We start from the raw sequence: 17,086 nt of genomic DNA, 5'->3' as shown, positions 1-17,086 counted from the left end.
GGCCATATCACATGACACATCAAAGTGCTACAATGGAAGGACAACATCCCCAATGAGGATTTGCCGTTCTTTGGGTCTCTGTGTAGGAAAATGGAAGGGCTTTCTCTAACATTTTAGCTTCAATGAAGGATCTTCAAACCCTACCGGTTCAGATCCAAGTGCTGTCTAGTGTCTATCTTCCTGTTGCTAAACAAGACGTTTGTGATTTGGTACTAATAATTGTGTGGCTTTCATTTTTTATGCTCTGCTGGTTTTACTGTGTTTTGTATGTTTGTATTATGTAACTTTCTCATTTGTTAGATACTGAGATAATCTTTGCAAGCACTTTATAAATAGTGAGTTGTATTTATATAGAAGAAAGAAAGATGCAATAGCAATATCAAGAACTGCGTGAGCAGACAGGTGGATGCCACCGGTGGGCGCTACAGAGCATGAGTGGGCACTACGGGCAGGCACTAGAGAGGGCAGGTGGGTGTGTGGATGCTATGGAGTGCAGGCAGGCACTATGGAGCATGGGTGGGCCTACAAAGCGTTGTCAAGTGGGATTAGATGCTACAGGCAGAGGCTACGGTGAACAAATGGTCGAAAAAGCAGCAGAACAACCTGGGGTCTCCCACCAGTTTCCCACTGACTTTGCTTGTTAGAAGCCAGCAGGGAAATCACATGACCAATGGATGCTGCAACTGTTGTAACTGTGAGTGTAGGAATGACCAGGCTGAGCCTGGGGGTGGGTGGGTGGGGTGTCAAGTGCATCATCAATCCCGAATTCCTTCGTGCCCACAAAAATCCTGCCTCCCTTGAATTCCGTTGACTCTTATCTATCGCCAATTTGCTTCAACTGTTAGTAGTTCAGATCCTTGAAGAGAATGTTAGCAGGCAATAAAACTGCGTTCGTTAAACTGCCACGGCTCCTGATTTCCTGCATTTGATAAAAAAAGTTATTTACCAAACACCCAAATCATATAATCATAGGGACAGCCTAGGATAGCCACAGCTTGGAAGACTGGCTGTTAAGTCCCCTTCATTCAGCACCATCGTAACTTTGAAAGTTACTGAGCAAGGACTTCCTGCAATATCACTGAGATCAGACCTGGATAGTTCCTAATAATAATAATGCCCTGTATATAATTATCTAAAGTGCAAAGATCTGTGAATTCAATTCTTGGTAGAAGATTTGAACTCCATGGGGGGGGCAAAAAATCTATGTACACCTGATGAGTCCCAATAAAAATGAAACTGGCCACATATTGCTTCCTGGTGCTCAATAAATCTATACTAATTCAGGTGAGTGGATGGGTCCATTCAATGTACTTATTCTGGGATTAAATAATTCCATGAGCGGAAGAACAAACAAGCTTTGCCCCCCAAAAATGGAAAAAAATACTTGAAAGGAGATAGCACAGCACAAATTACACTTGCCACTCAGATAGCGCACGGCAGCTATGCCAAATCACAAGGGCCCTGAAATACCGGAGCATCTTTTCATGTCTGAGCGCAGAAACCGTCAACCTGGGCAGAAAAAACTGGCGCCCTGCAGCAGGCACAGGGCTTCCTTAAGGAATTCTGCGGAGAGTCAGAAGCGATGGAGGGCCACAGCGCAGCCTCGCTTTGAAGCCAGTGGGCTCAGATCTCGACCTCCCCCTGTCATTTACAGTGGAGGAATCAACAAGGGTGTCAGGTTTAAACTAGTCAGTTCTCTCTATTATTCTGACAGGTTTTAATTTAATTTAATTTAATAATATTTCTATACCGCCCTTCTCCCGAAGGACTCAGGGCGGTGAACAGGGCAAGAATAAAAATACAGGATTACAAAAGTTAAAAAATAATTAAATACATGCCCATATACTAAAAATACATCTTAAAACCCCAATAACAATAACAACCCCCCCCAGTCCCCCATCAGGCCAGGCCAGCTTGTTCAAAAAAGTATGTTTTTAGCTCGCGGCGAAAGGAGCGAAGATCGGGCGCCGTCCGGAGCTCAACCGGTAGCTGATTCCATAGCTCCGGGGCGCCCACAGAGAAGGATCTCCCCCTGGGGGCCACCAATCGACATTCTCTGACCGGTGGCACCCTGAGGAGGCCCTCTCTGTGGGAACGCACAGGGAGAAGGGAAGTTGATGCCGGCAGCAGGTGTTTCCTAAGGTACTCCGGACCCCTGCCATGTAGGGCTTTAAACACCATTACTAGTACCTTGAATCTCAACCGGAAGACAACTGGTAACCAATGCAGCTCACGGAGCAGAGGTGTAACATGGGAGTATCGGGAGACTCCCAACACAACTCTCGCGGCTGCATTCTGTACCAGTTGGAGCCTCCGGGTGGTCCTCAAGGGCAGCCCCATGTAGAGAGCGTTGCAGTAGTCTAGTCGAGAGGTCACGAGCGCGTGAGTGACCGTGCATAGATCATCCCGGCTTAGATAGGGCCGCAACTGGCGCACCAGGCGAACCTGGGCGAAAGCCCCCCTAGTCACAGCCCCTATGTGATCTTCCAAGGTGAGCCGTGAATCTAGGAGGACTCCCAAGTTGCGAGCCCTATCTACAGGGGGTAATAGTTCACCCCCCATAGAAAGAGGTGGAATATCCGAATAAACCCGGGATGAAGGTATGCAAAGCCACTCAGTCTTGTCGGGGTTGAGTTGAAGTCTGTTCCTCCCCATCCAGACCCGAACCGCCTCCAGGCAACGGGACATCACGTTGAGGGCATCACTGGGGTGGTTTGGGGTCGAAAGGAAAAGCTGGGTATCATCAGCATACTGATGATACCCAACTCCAAAACCACGCATGATCTCACCCAGCGGTTTCATGTAGATGTTGAACAGGAGAGGCGAGAGGACCGACCCCTGAGGAACTCCACAGACGAGAGACCTCGCGGTCGACCTCTGCCCTCCTGTCAACACCGACTGCGAACATCCCTGGAGATAGGAGGAGAACCACTGTAAGACCGTGCCTCCCACTCCTAATCCCCTGAGACGCCGCAGCAAGATACCATGGTCGATGGTATCGAAAGCCGCTGAGAGGTCTAATAGGACTAGAACAGAGGAATGTCCCCTGTCCCGAGCCCTCCAGAGATCATTCACCAGCGCGACCAATGCCGTCTCCGTGCTGTACCCGGGCCTGAAACCCGATTGGTACGGGTCTAGATAATCCGCTTCATCCAGGACCAGAGGGAGCTGATGCGCCACCACACTCTCAACAACCTTCGCAAGAAAGCGAAGGTTGGAGACGGGACGAAAGTTGTTCAATACAGCTGGGTCCAAGGCAGGCTTCTTGAGGAGAGGCCTCACCACCGCCTCTTTCAAGACGGCGGGGAAGCTACCCTCGTTCAGAGAAGCCGATATAACTGCCTGGAACCAGCTGCGTGTCCTCTCCCGGGCTGCATAAACCAGCCAGGAAGGGCACGGGTCCAATAAACATGTGGTGGAGCTCAGCCTCCCCATGATCCTGTCCACTTCCTCCGGAGTCACAAATCAAACTCCTCCCAGGTAATATCGACAAGACCGCCCGCGTCCTGATCGCCAGACTCTGCCCAGTCAGAGTCCAGACCGGTCCGAATCCGAGCGATTTTGTCCGACAGATGTTGGTTAAACTCCTCGGCACGACCCTGCAAGGGTTCTTCCCTCACCTCTTGATTCAGGAGGGAGCGAGTCACCCTAAACAGGGCGGCCGGGCGATTATCTGCGGACGCGATAAGGGTAGCGAAGTGGTTAGACCTCGCCTCCCTTATCGCAGCGAGATAAGACCTAGTATAGGCTCTTAGTCGCAATCGGTCGGATTCGGATCGGCTGGATCTCCAATCGCTCTCTAGGCCCTGTCTCCGACGCTTCATCTCCCGGAGCTCCACGGACAACCATGGAGCTCGACGGGATCTGCACAGGGTCAGGGGCCGCAAGGGTACAACTCGGTCAAGAGCCTCAGTGGCTGCCCTTTCCCAGGCTTCCACTAAGGCATCTGCCGAGCTGTGAGCAAGGGAGGCAGGTGGGGACCCCAGCGCCGCCTGGAACCTCTGTGGATCCACTAAGCGTCTGGGGCGGTACCATTTAATTGGTTCCACGCACCCACGGCGGGGGGTGGCAAAACGGAAGACCAGCCGCAGGAGATGATGATCGGTCCATGACAGGGGCATAACAATTGGGGAGCCCCCACCAAGATCATCTAACCACCGTCCAGATAAGAAAACTAGGTCAAGGGTGTGGCCTCCCTCATGAGTCGGTCCCGAAATTACTTGCGTCAGGTCCATGGCCGTCATGGCGAAAGGTACACCAGCAGCAAGCCCAACTGCGCACCAGGGCCGCATCTCAAAAAGAGAGACTCACACCCGACTATCTGGGGAACGGTGGCCTCCCGCGGGCACAAGGTCTCCCTCATAACAACAGCCACACCCCCGCCCCTACCCTGAGCCCGAGGCCGGTGTAGCACCCGGAAACCTGGTGGGCAAAGGTCAACCAGAGGAATCCCGCCCTCTGGGCCCAACCAAGTCTCCGTGATGCAAGCCAGGTCCGCCTGCTCACCCTCGACCAAGTCGCGGACGAGAGGAGCTTTATTAGCGACAGACCTGGCATTCAAGTACACCAGCCGGAGCTCAGGAGGCTGCACATCCTCACTCCCGGGACCATAAGGTTACCATAAATATTATATAAAGGTCTTCCATTACTTTCAGAATGGAGTGTGAAATCTGTTAAACAACTCCACAAATTAACAGAGGAAGGAAGGAAGGAATTTCCTAGTAAGATATGCTGAACTTTATCATAAAATGTTTACTGCAGGAGAAAGATGATTAATAGCTTGATAGATAGATAGATAGATAGATAGATAGATAGATAGATAGATAGATAGATAGATAGATAGATAGATAGATAGATAGAGACAGATACAAATAATGATAGATGATGATATAGATGATAGATAGATGATAATGATAGATAGATGATAGATAATGACAGGTCCGGACACGACGTCTTTATCAGCATACCGAGGTCGAAATATATCTCTGAAATAGCTCCCTCTGCTCCAAATGTGATTGTAATATGCCATGGAAGAAGGATGGCATTTATTTTTGGAAAGAATCAGGGCTATGTACAGGATTATTTTTTTTCAAATTACACTGACCAGCACACTGGGACACTACTTAACGGTTGCAAAGGAATTGTTTCATATTGCAGAAAATTCAGGCCACCTTCATGAAGGTATGCCAAGTTCACCATAACACTGTGTGTTGTGTTCTCCATTCAACAGGCAACCCCATTTCAAGGTAGGGGGGAATGGCCTTCAAACTGAGGACATGGAGACTGGAGGCTAAAACATACAAGGAACGGTTGCTGGAATTGGGGATGTCCAGTTTAATGAAGCGAAGGACGAGGGGGGACATGATAGCAGCCTTCCAGTATCTCAGGGGCTGCCCCAAAGAAGAGGGAGTCAAGCTATTCTCCAAAGCACCAGAGGATAAAAAGCAATGGATGGAAACTCATCAAGGAGAGAAGCAACCTAGAACTAAGGAGAAACTTCCTGACAGTCAGAACAATTAACCAGTGGAACTACCTGCCTCCAGAAGCTGTGAATGCTCCAACACTGGAAGTTTTTAAGAAGAGACTGGACAGCCATTTGTCCAAAATGGTATAGGGTTTCCTGCCTGAGCAGGGGGTTGGACTAGAAGACCTCCAAGGTCCCTTCCAACTTTTTTATTGTTGTTGTTGTTATTTCCTACTAAGCCCAAAAGAGTAAACATTTTGAATGTTTCTCAATGCATACTCAAACCCCTGTAGCTTTTCTTGCAGGAGAAAAGATCCAGGAAAAAGGTGTCCACCAGGATTAAGCTTCAGATGGAGACACAAGTGGTTAAGGAGTTCTAACATCCTACCAAAGAGTTCAGACTTCACAGAGATAAGTTCTAGTCATTTTGTGTGTGTGTGTGTGTGTGTGTGTGTGTGTGTGTGTGTGTGCGTGCGCGCGTGTACGTACTCTAAAACAAGCCCTTCAGAGCAGAACTCTCCAACCTTGGCAACTTGTGGACTTCAACTCCCAGAATTCCTCAGCCAGCCATTCTAGCTGAGGAATTCTGGGAGTTGAAGTCCATAAGTTGTAAAGTTGCCACGGCTGGAGACCCCTGCCTTAAGAGTTTACTTTCTCAGTCTTTGTCTCCCACATTGTTTTAAAGCACGACTGTTATTAGAGAAAAATAGAAATATAGAATTGTTCTGAAGTGAAAGTCACCTGGATGGGTAGCCGGCTGCGCTGATCCGGATGGTCTCCAGCACTCCACAAGCCCTCAGCTGCTGCACTGCTCTCTTCGGATCGAAGCTGTCAAGACACAATTGATGGCACTCATGAACACAGCAGTAGGACCCATCCCGATCCCGGTTCATTTACATGGCCTGTGAACTCAATGCTGATCTTAAGAATAACCTTCCCAAACTTTAAAGACTTCGGTAAGCGTTGCATTCAACTCCCAACGTGCCTTTTATCTATCAATAATTTTATTAAGTTTATCAAGACGTAAATACAAAAGCAAATGAAGACAGAGGAGGGAAAAGGGAAGAGAAAGAAGGTAATGGAAGAAAAAAGAAAGGAAAACATTGACTTCTGACTCTTTTTAGCACAGTAGACTAAGACGGTAATGTTACAGCCTCAACTTGTTACTTTTTTGTCTAATTATTGATTACATTATTACTACTAACAATAATATTTGACAAATTATTGATCAAACTAACATTAGATAAGTCTGCTGTTATAGAAATGACTGAAACTAACCTGTTTTAGTCATTTCTATAATAGCAAACTTATCTAATCCCAAAACCCAGTCAAAATTCCACTTGTCCCGTCTCAATCAAGCACAACATCCAGCAGTGGTTTCCAGCTGGAAACTAAGTTGAATGTGTTCTTCTCTTTGATTAAAGCAGCCGATTTAAAGCCTCCCTGCTAGCTCCCACCAGTTTTTCCAGCCATTCATCCATTGTGGGAATCAAAGTATCTTCCCATTTTTGAGCATCAGGCGTTCTTGCTACTGTCAACACATATAAGAGCAGACCCCCAGATTTTTTTTCCTCCCAGATTCTTTTGTATTTTATATCTTGATATATTTAATAAAATTATTGATAAATCAACATGACGGTGCCAGGTTGGGGAAATGCTGTTTGGTTTATACTGGTGGTTAATTAGTGGCTCCTTTTTGGAATTTCTAATTTCTAGTTCACCTTTCCAGAAAAGGCTAATCAGAATGGAAAGTTTCTCCTTCCTCTTTGCCTGTTCCTTGAAACATTCCTGAATAGTTTCTTCATCGGGTTTGTGACTGTGGTGACATGCAGACAACAACACATATGTGTATACCTGTCCTTTGTTTCCTGATCAATGCACACCTGACGCATGACATGGCCGTGAGACAAACACAATTAATGGTGCTAGTTTCTGGGCAAGGTCTGTTTAACTTGTACATAATTTAATATTGTATTTTTTATTTTAAATTTTATGTTGTACAGCAGGGGTCTCCAACCCCCGGTACGCAGACTGGTATACCAATTTGCGGCATGTTGGGAACTGGGCCGTGCAAGTGGCGAGTGAGTGTGCAAAGCTTCATTTGCACAAACCATCTTCCTCCCGCCACTGGTCCGCGCAGACAGAAAGATTGGGGACCGCTGTCGTATAGTATGCCTTATTTTAACTGTGATGCTTCTGACACAAATAAACAAACCATCAGATTTGATTCTAGCTAGTGCCCTTTAAAATGGAAGTCAATAAAAAGAAAACAAGGTAAATGAAACTTGCCACCCACAGGATGTGCCAAATCTTCGGGAATGTATCAAAAACGTAAATACACAAGAGCAAACGTGTAATGCATTATTCCAGATATCCGCGTGTCTGTTCAGGTGTGTCACTGGTTCAACGGCGTAAATAACAACTCAGCAATTTTCCCGTGAGTGAGCACCTGTCACTACGCAGCTTCCCAAAGCAATTGAGCCAAAGAGGCTGATTCTGCGATGCTGCCGTCGCTTTGAAAGTACATCGGCCTCTGCACATACGGAACACAGCAATTGTATTTTTTTATACAGCTTTGTTAAAGAAACACAAAAGCAATTGTCCAGGAACATGTTTTACTGGGAGCAAAGGGTATCGGGTTTTGTCAGCTATAGCCATCGTAAACGGGGACTGGGAAATGTCACCATGTGAGACAAGAAAATTGAAAGGCTCCCTTCAAAACCTGTGAAGGGACATCAGGTAGAAGAGGACAAAGATTAATTCCTCAGTGCCCTAAAGAACAGGATCAGATCGGATGACATCCGGTGGGCTGACCTAGGTTGATAATCAAGCATTTTGACAATTAAATCAATTGCCTTCAAGGCTCTTTTACTTCTTTTTTTAATTATTTGCTAGAGAGCTTCAAGCAATGCTGAAATCCAACCTGTGTTGGGAACTCTCTTGGTTTCCAGCACAGAACAAGCAATTACTTAAGCTGTGCCAGAGGGCCTGCGTGCTTCTTCCCAGGGCCGCGCTTTCATGCCCTTCTTCTGGCGAAACCTCTGGTCCCAGGGACCGATCCAGATTGGATCCCTTTTCTTGGCTTCTTAAAAATGAAAGTAGGGACTAATACATCATCCTGGTCCAGAACCTGTACTTACTTTCTTTAATCAAGAGAGATTTAATAGGATACTTAGGAGCGTGAACATTTTTTTCATTAGGCAGCTGCCTATTGATTCTTCTCTGTCGCGAAGTAGACCTGAGAGGTTTTCACTCAAATTATGGTTTAAATCTCAAGGAGTGGTGACTCTCCCAGTCTGAGGGGACAAAGAAATTCATCCATGCTTTTTGGAGCTTTGAATATACGATCATACGGGAGCCTGTCCATCGTGGTTGTAAAATGAATCAGTCACCAACTTTATTTTACAAGCGTTTTGGCCATTAAGTAAATGCTGTCGTCATTAAGCGAGTTCATAGTTCAAGATGGGCGCAGTTTTACTGAAAACCAGAAATGCCAGTTATCAGTGAAATAGAATAACAGAATAAAGGAAGGGACCTTGGAGGTCTTCTAGTCCAACCCACTGCTCAAGCAAGAGACCCTGTGCCATTCCAGACAAATGGCTGTCCAGTCTCTTCTTAAAAACTTCCAGTGTTGGAGCATTCACCACTTCTGGAGGCAGGTTGTTCCACTGGTTAATTGTTCTAACTGTCAAGAAATTTCTCCTTAGTTCTAGGTTGCTTCTCTCCTTGATGAGTTTCCATCCGTTGCTTCTTGTCCTGCCTTCAGGCGCTTTGGAGAATAGCATGACCCCCTCTTCTTTGGGGCAGCCCCTGAGATACTGGAAGACTGCTATCATGTCACCCCTCGTCCTTCCCTTAATTAAACTAGACATCCCCAATTCTTGCAACTGTTCTTTGTATGTTTTAGCCTCCAGTCCCCTGATCATCTTCGTTGCTCTTTTCTGCACTCTTTCTAGAGCAGAGGTCTTCAAACTTGGCCCTTTTATGACCTGTGGACTTCATCTCCCAGAATTCCTCAGCCAGGCACGCTGACTAAGGAATTCTGGGAGTTGAAGTCCAAAAGTCATAAAAGGGCCAGGTTTGAAGACCCCTGTTCTAGGGTCTCAACATCTTTTTTGTAGTATGGTCACCTGTTGCAAAACACAGTCATGTCATCGCAGGATGCTGCAAATGGCTGTTAATGCGGCCATCTTGCTGAGCATCCTAGGTCCTATCATGTGACTGAGAAGGGAAGCTCAACTGTTGGACTTTTGACTCCAGGTTGTAAGTAGCTCCAAGGCAGACCCATCAGAACTTTGAATGGTCACTAAGCTACCAGTCGTAATTCAAGGACTACCTGTATCTGCAGGGATCACACATGCACTCATTATTTTGGAGCACAGAACATGTATATCCAAAGGGATGATCCAGAAATAGTTCCTAATGGATGTGGCTAAGCAGTCTGTTACTGATAATCAATACAAGCCTGTTGTAGGTTTTTTTTTCAGGGATAGGTCACTGAAACACCCAAATTATTATATTACTTTTAGATCTGAGAATTCAGAAAAGCTAATGGAATAAACTTCCTGCAACAGTGAATCCCAGGACAATATCTGATTATAGAACTGACATCCTCTAATCTGACTTAATTAAGAAACTGAATACTGAGTGATGATACCATAAAGCTGTAATGATTTATATGGTGCTGCTCAAGACATAACACATGTTGCATGTTGAATGATATTAGCATCCTTTGCAACAATCTATTTAAATCAGAGAGTGACTGGAAAGAAAGGAAGATTTATCTATGATTTAGTAATGAGAAGTTTCTAAAACATATAGAAACGTTAAGATCCAATCGTTGTGTCTACGGAGATTCTCAGCCATCCAGATCGTGGCGCTTTTTCAAGAGGCAACTGGACTTCCTTGTTTTTCTTTTCTTCAGACAACACAACATATGTGCACACTTTAAAGCCAAGAACACACTTGTCCACCCAAGGATAAAACGCCCAAGCACAAACTGAGCAACGTGGTACACGCAATACAATGCAGTGAGCCATGTGCTGATCTGTACATTGGGGAAACTAAACAACCACTTCTCAAACGCCTGGCACAACACAGGAGAACAAACCCGTCAGAACCAGAGTCAGCAGCTCATCGGCTTTAAGAGATAAAGACCGCTCCTTTGAAGACAGCAAAGTCCACGTTTGGGAGAGAGAGGACCGCTGGTTTGAAAGAGGGGTCAAAGAGGCCATCTAGGCCAAAATTGAACAGCCCTCTCTCAACAGAGGCAGAGGGATACAACATGGTCTTAGCTCCAGCCTACAACACCGTCCTTTCAGCAGTTCCAAAGGGGCTCCACACCCATTTGCACCACCCAGGAGACCTGAAGACACAGATAAGCCTCCGGGTAGCTTCAACGACTCTCTAGAAGAAGGCAAACGACCAACTGACTGCAAGGAGTATGAATCCTTCCATTCCCCCATTCCTCAGTCAGAGCTGAAGAAGCTCCTTGGATGAGAAGTGAAATGTCTTCAAAGAAAAACAAGAAAGTCCGGCTGCCTCCTGAAAAAGCACCTTTGGGACATCCGATCATTGTGATTAAGTAAAATATGCAGCCAGTGAATTTTTGCTGCTGCGTCAGCTAAGAAGACTCCCTGTCTCATTTCTGCTAAATTTCTCCTAAAGGTAACACTACTAACCTTTTGCTACTACACAGGTAGTACTTGACTTACAACCACAATTAAGCCCAAAATTTCTGTAGATAAGCGAGGCAGCTGTTAAATGAGTTTTGTCCCATTTTACGACCTTGCTTGACACAGTTGTTAAATGAATCGCTGCAGTGGTTAAGTTAGTAACACAGTTATAAAGTCAGTCTGGCTCCTTTGTTGACTTTGCTTGTCAGAAGGTTGCAAAAAGGGATCAACCACGATCCCGGATCACTGCGACCATCATAAATACGAGAGAGTTGCCAAGTGTCTGATTTTTGATCACATGGCGCTGCCTGGGGGACGCGGCAATGCTTGTAAATGTGAACAACGGTTCACACTTTTTAGTGCCATTGTAAGTCTGAACAGTCACTAAACAAGGAGCTGTAAGTCGAGGACTAACTAAATGCTACTCAGCGACCATTTGATTGCTGCTGCTTCAGATCTTTCCTTCCCTAAACTTTCGCAGAAGTGGTTAAACTCAACATTCAACATAAACGTTTTCCTTACTGTGATCCTGAGGACGGGAAGTGAAGGAGGAAACGCACCACGGGCAGTCCTCAACTTATAACCATGACCGTTTGAAGTTACAATGGCACTGAAAAAAGTGGATCCGAGACCAGCTGAGCTGTGGGTCCATCTTGGAAGTTGAATAAAGTCCCTGGATGTGCTTTCCAGGCACTTTTTCCAACGTCCAAGCTGAGCCCACGGCTGAGGAGGTCTCGGATCCAAATTTAGCAAGAACTGAACACGGCTAGCTATCAAATCAAGGCTGGTTAGGTACTGCTATCTGCTGAATAAGCTACAACTATGTGGGTCAGCACAGCACAACGAACAGAGTCGTTATGCAACTAAGCCGAAAGCAAACACAACAGCTACCGGGGGGATTCTTGGAATTGACGTCCACACACCTCAGACTTGCCAAGGTGGACCAAAAGCGCTTTAAAGCACTTTCTTGGGCTTGTAATTATAGCACGGTTGACAAAACCTACTAAGCGGCAAGTGTTTCCCAGAATCGCTGCTGTGAGATAAGCAGCTGCATCAGTGGCCGAGAAAAATAAATACACTAAAGCTAAAACTGGCTAATTTTGGCATCTTGCATAAATTCACAGAGTTCTTCACCATCCCAGCCCAGGGTGTTCTGCAACGACAGCGAAGGATTCTTTAAGGTGCCCAATCAGAACAGGCAGTCCGCGACTCACGGGCGCCATTGAGCCCAAAATTTCCGTGGTTGAGTGATACAGTTGTTAAGTGAGTTTTGTCCCATGTTACGACCTCTCTGCAACTCCCGGAAGCATCTCTTCTGAGAAAGGCAGAGCCCCCGGCCAAGCTGCCACACCTTCCCCCCCTCCCTCCTTAGGAAAAACGTACAGGCAGTCCTCAAACGGGACCCCAATTCACGCTGCTACGGTAGATAAGCTGTTAAGTGAGTTCTGCCCCATTTTACAACCTTTCTAGTCACAGCTGTTAAGTGAATCTCTGCAATTGCTAAGTTAATAACACGGTTGTTAAGCGAATCTGGCTTCCCCCGTGGACTTTGCTTGTCAGAAGGTCGCAAAAGGGGATCACGTGACACACACACACCCCCGGACACTGCGACCGTCATATATCTGAGTCAATCGCCAAGCATCTGAGTTCTGATCACGTGACCAGGGAGATGCTGTAATGGTCATAGGTGTGAAAAACGGTCACTTTTTTCAGTGCTGTTGTAGCTTTGAGCGGTCACTAAACGAAGTGCCGTGAGTCAAGGACTGACTGCATTTGTGGCCAGCGTGTGGCAGCCTCTTTGCCCCTCCTCTTTCAGCAAGCCACAGAATCCCTGGTCTCCTCAGAGAGCAATCCTCACCTGAAAGGCAGCTTCTCATCGTTGGGCTTGATGCACCGAACATAATGGGGGGTGGTGGCGTTCAGGGTCTCCATCAACAGGTGCAATGAATTACGGAACTGAAAGAGGGGGAAAAACATAGTAACTTTGCACGAAGCGGAGGAATGCGACAAGGCTCGTTTTTCAGGTAAACACGGATGAAATGGCCAAGCAACTTACATTATTGCACTGTAAGCTGGCCAGAGTTGCTCTGGATAGTGAGATGGGCAGCATATAAATTTAATAATGTATAAATACACTTAACAAAGGGGAAATTAAGAATTTCAAGGACAAATGCAGAACTACAGAATAACAGAGTTGGGAGGGACCTTGGAGGTCTTCTAGTCCAACCCCCTGCTCAAGCAGGAGGCCCTATACCAGGGGTAGGCAACCTTGGCTCTTTTAGGACTGGTGGACTTCAACTCCCAGAATTCCTGAGCCAGCCAAGCTGAGGGGAAAGGGAGAGGTTTCCAAGCTGAGCCATTCTGGCTCAGGAATTCTGGGAGTTGAAGTCCACGAGTCATGAAGGGGCCATAGTTCCCCCATGCTGGATCAGGAATTCTGGGAGTTGAAGTCCACCAGTCATGAAGGGTCCATAGTTCCCCCATGCTGGCTCAGGAATTCTGGGAGTTGGTTCACCAGTCATGAAGGGGCCATAGATTCCCACATGCTGGCTCAGGAATTCTGGGAGTTGAAGTCCACCGGTCATGAAGGGGCCGTAGTTCCCCCATGCTGGCTCAGGAATTCTGGGAGTTGAAGTCCACCGGTCATGAAGGGGCCATAGATTCCCACATGCTGGCTCAGGAATTCTGGGAGTTGGTTCACCAGTCATGAAGGGGCCATAGATTCCCCCATGCTGGCTCAGGAATTCTGGGAGTTGGTTCACCAGTCATGAAGGGGCCATAGATTCCCCCATGCTGGCTCAGGAATTCTGGGAGTTGAAGTCCACCAGTCATGAAGGGGCCATAGATTTCCCCATGCTGGCTCAGGAATTCTGGGAGTTGAAGTCCACCAGTCATGAAGGGGCCATAGATTCCCCCATGCTGGCTCAGGAATTCTGGGAGTTGGTTCACCAGTCATGAAGGGGCCATAGATTCCCCCATGCTGGCTCAGGAATTCTGGGAGTTGAGGTCCACCAGTCATGAAGGGGCCCAGGTTGCCTAACCCTGGGCTATACCATTCCAGGCAAATGGTTGTCCAGTCTCTTCTTAAAAACCTCCAGTGATTGGTGCAGGCTGGGGAATTCTGGGAACTGAAGTCCACAAATCGTACATTTGCTAAGGTTGAGAAACGCTAGACTAGACCGAAACCACCATCAAAGCAATGAATGAATCAGTTATGGAGGCGTTCTGCTCCTCTTCCTATTTGTCTCCTCTCTCCCTGTCAATCTCCAGATTCCAGATTCCAGGAACTGGCCCGTATTTTGGAAGGTCAGTGGCTCCTTTACTGGAGATCTTTGCTTCCTTAAAACCTCACTAAAGTGGTAAACTCAGCCTTCCATAGAAATGTTTCTTCTCCTTCTGATTTTGAGGCTGGGAAATGAGGGGAAAATCGCAACAGACGGAGTCCTCGGCTCACGACCGCAATTCAGCCCAAGATTTCTATTACAAAACGAGACATTTGCTAAGTGAGTTTTGCCCCATTTTACGACTTTTCTTGCCACAGTTGTTAAGTGAATCACTGCAGTTGTTAAGTTAATCTGGTTTCTCCCTTGACTTTGGTTGTCAAGACGGTCGCAAAAGGGGATCACGTGACCCTGGGACACTGCGACCGTCATAAATGTGAGTCAGTTGCCAACTGTCTGAATTTTGATCATGTGACCCTGGGGATGCTGCAATGATCGTTAAGTGTGGAAAAAATGGTCCTAAGTCCCTTTTTCCAGTGACGTTGTAACCTTGAACGGTCTCTAAATGAACCGTTGTGAGTTGAGGACTACCTCTGTAGAGTATTTCAAGGAAGAAGCAACGGCCGTGTTCTCTCCCAAAGTCCTCGGGGAAACATCGGAAGCATCTTCAACTCGGAATGAGCCCTCGGGTGGTTCTGCAGGCGAATGGGATCTGTGTCGTTGGAACCTCTCCCCAAAACGGTGATTGGGAGAAAGATATAATATATTCATTTTAGCACTTTTTTCCTTCCTACGGGGGGGCAGTCTTGATTTCAGTCCCTCGAGAGCCCTGGCAATTATTCATTGGTAACATAATAGCTTGGAGGGGCCAGGAGCAAATCATCCTAGGAGAAAAACAAGCCAACTGACGTGAAAAAAAGGCTGCTTTGTACCTGGTGCCCCACAGTTTTCTTATGCTCTTTATTGGCTGCTTTCACAGCTGGACGGGCAGAGCGGATATTGATTTTGGAAGAGGTTTTTTTCCCAGAAGGAGCAGCTGGAGCAGGGTCCTTTTCGTCATGGAACAACTCCACCATTGCTGGGTCCTGGAAAGAAGAAATGAAAACTCGTTATCTCGCTTCGGCGATCAAGCAACAAAGCATAATTTCTTGGAAAAGAAATATATACACTCTTCAATGGAAGAAGGTGAAATCCACACCAAATACCGGCGGTATCGGCGTTAGTGAAACCGAACCAGCTTTGTGTATTCCAAACACTAAACAAAATGGGGTGCCTCGTTGCATTGCTTGCTATTGTTTGTGTTGTCATTTATAATCTCTTGACAGCAGGCCGAGGGGAAGGTTGAGAGAACCGGTCTGTTGGAGCAGGACTGGGCCCATCTAACCAGCATTCTAACTGACATCTCCCCATCGGTTTAGGAAGCTCACAAATAAAAGATCATGCTAGCTCTCTTTCCGACGCTGCTTCCATCTGCTCAGTATGTAAGGATGGGTAAGTCATAGGAGATACCGTACAATCAAAGGACTGGAAGGGACCTTGGAGATCTTCTAGTCCAACCCCCTGCTCAAGGCAGGAGACCTTATATCATCCCGGTCAAGTGGTTGTCCAGACTGTTTTTGAAAACCTCCAGTGACGGAGCATCCACAACCCCAGGAGGCAAGCTATTTCATTGATTAATTGTTCTCATTGTCAGAAAATTTCTCCTTACCTCTCTCTTCGGTACAAGCTTCCACCAATTACATCTTACCCTCTTCTTCGATGCTTTGGAGAACAAGTCGCTCCCCTCTTCTCTGTCAGAGCCCCTCAAGTACCGGAAGAGAGCTATCATGTACCCCCACCCCCACCCCAATCCTTCCCCTCAGCAGAGTCGACGTACCTGGCTCCCTCAGCTATTCTCCGTATGTATTAGACTTCAGACACCTTATTATTTTTGTTGGGTTTTCTCTACACCCTTTCTACGGTCTCGGCATCTTGTTTGTATTGTGGTGACCAGAACTGTATGCGGCATCCCACGTTTGGCAACTTTAAGACCTATGGACTTCAGGTCTTAAAGTTGCCAAGATTGTACAGTCCTGGTGTAGTGTTGAGAATTTACTCTGTTCCTTCTTTGTTACTGAACCTCTCTGCTCTTTCCCCTCATCTGAGGTTGCTTCCTTCTGATTTTCTTCCCCACATGTATGCACAAGGCACACGTTGTTGCATTCTCCTCCTGGTAGGATGTAGTGAGTTTCGTACTAGGCCTTGCCTATTCCTATAACAGTCCCCCTTTTTTTTTAAAAAAAAACAACCCTACCTAACTTGCTTCACTAATTTTCGTTCAGGTCAGATTTCTGCTTCCGAGAACGTTCACAGGCAACCAAAGTGGGCTCCACCCTCTAACAGGCCTGCCCCATTGGTTTGCTAGAATAACAAGAAGCAGCGCTTCTCACAACTGTTTTCATTAAGACAAGACCACAATTTGTCATCTGGTGCTTCCCCAGATTGATTAGCTCAATTCTGTTTCCACGTTTGCCAAAAGCGTCTTGGAGAAACAATCTGTCTGCACAGAGAGGTTTTCTGACTTGACACGCACCACTGTTTTATCTACTTCACAACGGCAAATTTTATTTTACTATCAGCTGCCAAGAAAGTCCCTTTGTCCATCTCCTGCCTCCAGCCAGCTTTTCTTCTTCTAACACCTTCCGGAACATCGCTCGCTTCATTCTCGAGGGAAATTCTCTGTCTGC

The 17,086-nt window shown here is 46.6% G+C and overlaps 1 protein-coding gene across 3 annotated transcripts in view; it reads right to left on the bottom strand.

Moving 5' to 3' along the window:
* The window catches only part of MYO5B (myosin VB), a 241,397-nt gene that overhangs the window by 79,098 nt on the left and 145,213 nt on the right, over nt 1-17,086 (bottom strand). For all 3 annotated transcript variants that reach the window (XM_081319235.1, XM_081319237.1, XM_081319236.1), the window contains exons 15-17: nt 15,293-15,445; nt 12,998-13,095; nt 6,206-6,292 (exon numbers count right to left, since the gene is read on the bottom strand). In XM_081319235.1, the coding sequence (XP_081175361.1) occupies nt 6,206-6,292; nt 12,998-13,095; nt 15,293-15,445 (338 nt within the window). The remainder of the gene's footprint in view (nt 1-6,205; nt 6,293-12,997; nt 13,096-15,292; nt 15,446-17,086) is intronic.

The sequence above is a fragment of the Vipera berus genome (assembly GCF_964194415.1).
Source record: "Vipera berus genome assembly, chromosome: 2".
Lineage (NCBI taxonomy): Eukaryota > Metazoa > Chordata > Lepidosauria > Squamata > Viperidae > Vipera > Vipera berus.
This window is presented reverse-complemented; position numbering and strand designations above follow the sequence as displayed.